We start from the raw sequence: 2,399 nt of genomic DNA, 5'->3' as shown, positions 1-2,399 counted from the left end.
TGCACACATTTATACTCACAGATTTCTGTTGCATAGAGCTGAGCACCGACGGAAGGTTCAAATGCAGCGGCCAAATATTACTGCTTTAACTCTTGAAGCACTAATATTAATTTTAGAACATGTCTGACGTATACAATTTCACTATCGGGTTATGTGCGATAACGATAACAGTACTAGTACAATGAAAGTGGGATGTAAGCCAAACAACTATCCTAATTAAAACAAACACACACACATAAAATGTCTTAATAGTTACATTTCCTCCTGCGTTGAATGTTGTGCCTGAAGGACAATGTTTGTGGCAATAGCATTACTTTCTTCCAGAGTAGGTTTGCACATTTTACTTTTAGGTTTTCCCGTAGATTTCCTTGTAGAAAATAATCTCTGTGGACATATTTTTTTGTTCCCTGGGCCAGTGACACTAGCTCTGAATAGCTCAGTATGTTCTTTCTTGTTTCTGACCGCCGTCAATATTGCATGCAGTGGTGCAAAGTGATTTTCTAACGCCCTGATTTCTTCTTCTGTTTCTATCTGATTTACCTCTTCTGTTAATTGTTTCTGTAGTTTTTCCAGTAATTTCTGTTTTTTTATTTCGCGTGATGTGGATGTTTCTATACATGTGGGCTTTCTCAGAGATTCTGTAAGCATTTCAACTTCATGCATTGATGTGGCAGCTTCATCTATCACCAGAGAATCTGTGCTCACATTAACCTGAGTCTTATTGGACTCATTTATGACACGGCACACAAGATGAATATGTTTACACATATTCCATTTAATTGCGTACTTACGAATGCAGGCTTTACATGCATCACAAACTATTTTACATTCGCAAAGTTCTATGATCTTTCTGACATTATACATGCCTTTCACCTGAGAAGAAGATATCACATCCCATGAGTCACCGTTTGGTAATACAACATCGCTTGACATAGAAAGTCTTTTTTTTGTGTCGGTGTCTCAGATGTGATATTTTTGACGTTACTTTCCCTTTATGGAGAATCACTAAGCGATCAATCAGTTTATCTCGGACGAATGTCATAATGGCATGCAAAGCTTTGTCTAAACGCTTCACATTTTTTCCTTGGAGATAGATGTGCCTTATTGTTCCGTGCATTCTTTCGAGATGCATATTTGTATTTAACCCTGTGTGTACTCTGTAGCAGTAAGCCCACAACTCTTTACAGGAAACATAGGAATTCTGAAAATAATTACCGAATTCGGCAGTGTCAGGATCATTATTCATAATTTTCAGTCCTTCATTTAAAAGAATTGAAAATGTGTCAGGGTCCCTTTCCTGCATTATCGTTCGGACAAGTTTGTACATTTCTACCTGCTTTTCACTTGTCTTTATTTTTGTGAGGTTTTTGCGCCATGCCCTGTCTACATGCCAGGCACAAAACAATCTTTTCTTGGGAGGCCCCATAACTTCACACCAAGAATTGTAGAAAGCTTCAGCCATATCGGACATAAACACTTCTGGCGTAATTGTTTCTGTTTGCCGGAAAATGTGATTTAAAAACAGTGTCACCACAGTTTGATCTGTTCTGTTAGAAAGCATAAATGCGCAGAGAAATCCTTGTCTCAGGTCATCGAGTACGAGTACTGTAACCAACTCAAAACCATAACTATTCAAACCATGCGTACTATCCATACACAAACAGTCGTTTCCATACTTCTCCAGCATACCTCTCTGCGCGTCGTTCATAAGCAATAAGACGAAATCATCTCTATTAAGTCCTCTGTATTCTTCGCCTTGTGGCTTATAGAATAGCACACAAGAATTGTCAGAGTCCTGCATGGCGTGCACCCACGCATTCACACTTGTCCAGTCGTCCTGATGTCGCATTATATTGCAGTTTAGATTGAAACTCCTTTCAATATTCTGTAGATCCTTTTGAGAAAGTAAGTGCAGTCTTTCTAGTTGGTCACATATGGAACTTCGAACTTCATCTAAAATTGTGCTCATAGGAATACGGACAGCAATTTTTGATGCAATTTGTTCTCGTTCTTGCTGTGTCAAACGTAAATGGCCTAATTCACAGTGATGACCTACGTGTGTAGTTACGTAATTTACCGTGCACACGCCACCTTCTGTCATTCTCATCTGAATGCTAGCTGGGCAATAACCATTTATTTTGCAGCTACCTTGAGTTTTTAGGTGTCTTTCTCCTTTAGACTTCGAACTGTAATTACCAGAACGATGGCAGTGGTAAGTGTATGTTTTTATCCCTTCCCTGGAACTTTTCACACCTCTGGGTCTCACAAATGAAGCTTTTGTATCTTTTTCTACCGATTCCTTCCAACATGTGAAGTCTGTGAAAGACGGGAACTGCTTTTCTTCATACCTCAACTTAATATCATGTTGATATTCAAAAAATGCGCAATAATATCTGCCC

At 38.8% G+C, this 2,399-nt stretch overlaps 1 protein-coding gene across 1 annotated transcript; it reads right to left on the bottom strand.

The window, feature by feature from the left end:
• Positions 1 to 901: 901 nt before the first annotated feature.
• On the bottom strand, positions 902 to 2,101 carry LOC137498468 (uncharacterized). Its single transcript, XM_068226005.1, has one exon. It carries the CDS (start codon positions 2,099 to 2,101, stop codon positions 902 to 904), a length of 1,200 nt encoding a protein of 399 aa, XP_068082106.1.
• Positions 2,102 to 2,399: the final 298 nt, after the last annotated feature.

Source organism: Anabrus simplex, chromosome 2 (assembly GCF_040414725.1).
Source record: "Anabrus simplex isolate iqAnaSimp1 chromosome 2, ASM4041472v1, whole genome shotgun sequence".
In the NCBI taxonomy this organism is placed as follows: Eukaryota; Metazoa; Arthropoda; class Insecta; order Orthoptera; family Tettigoniidae; genus Anabrus; species Anabrus simplex.
Note: the sequence above shows the minus strand (reverse complement) of the source record. Positions and strands in the feature narration are given on the sequence as shown.

What these genes read in the sequence shown, in the direction of transcription:
- LOC137498468 (XM_068226005.1), bottom strand. Translation starts at nt 2,101, where the DNA reads ATGACAGAAGGTGGCGTGTGCACGGTAAATTACGTAACTACACACGTA.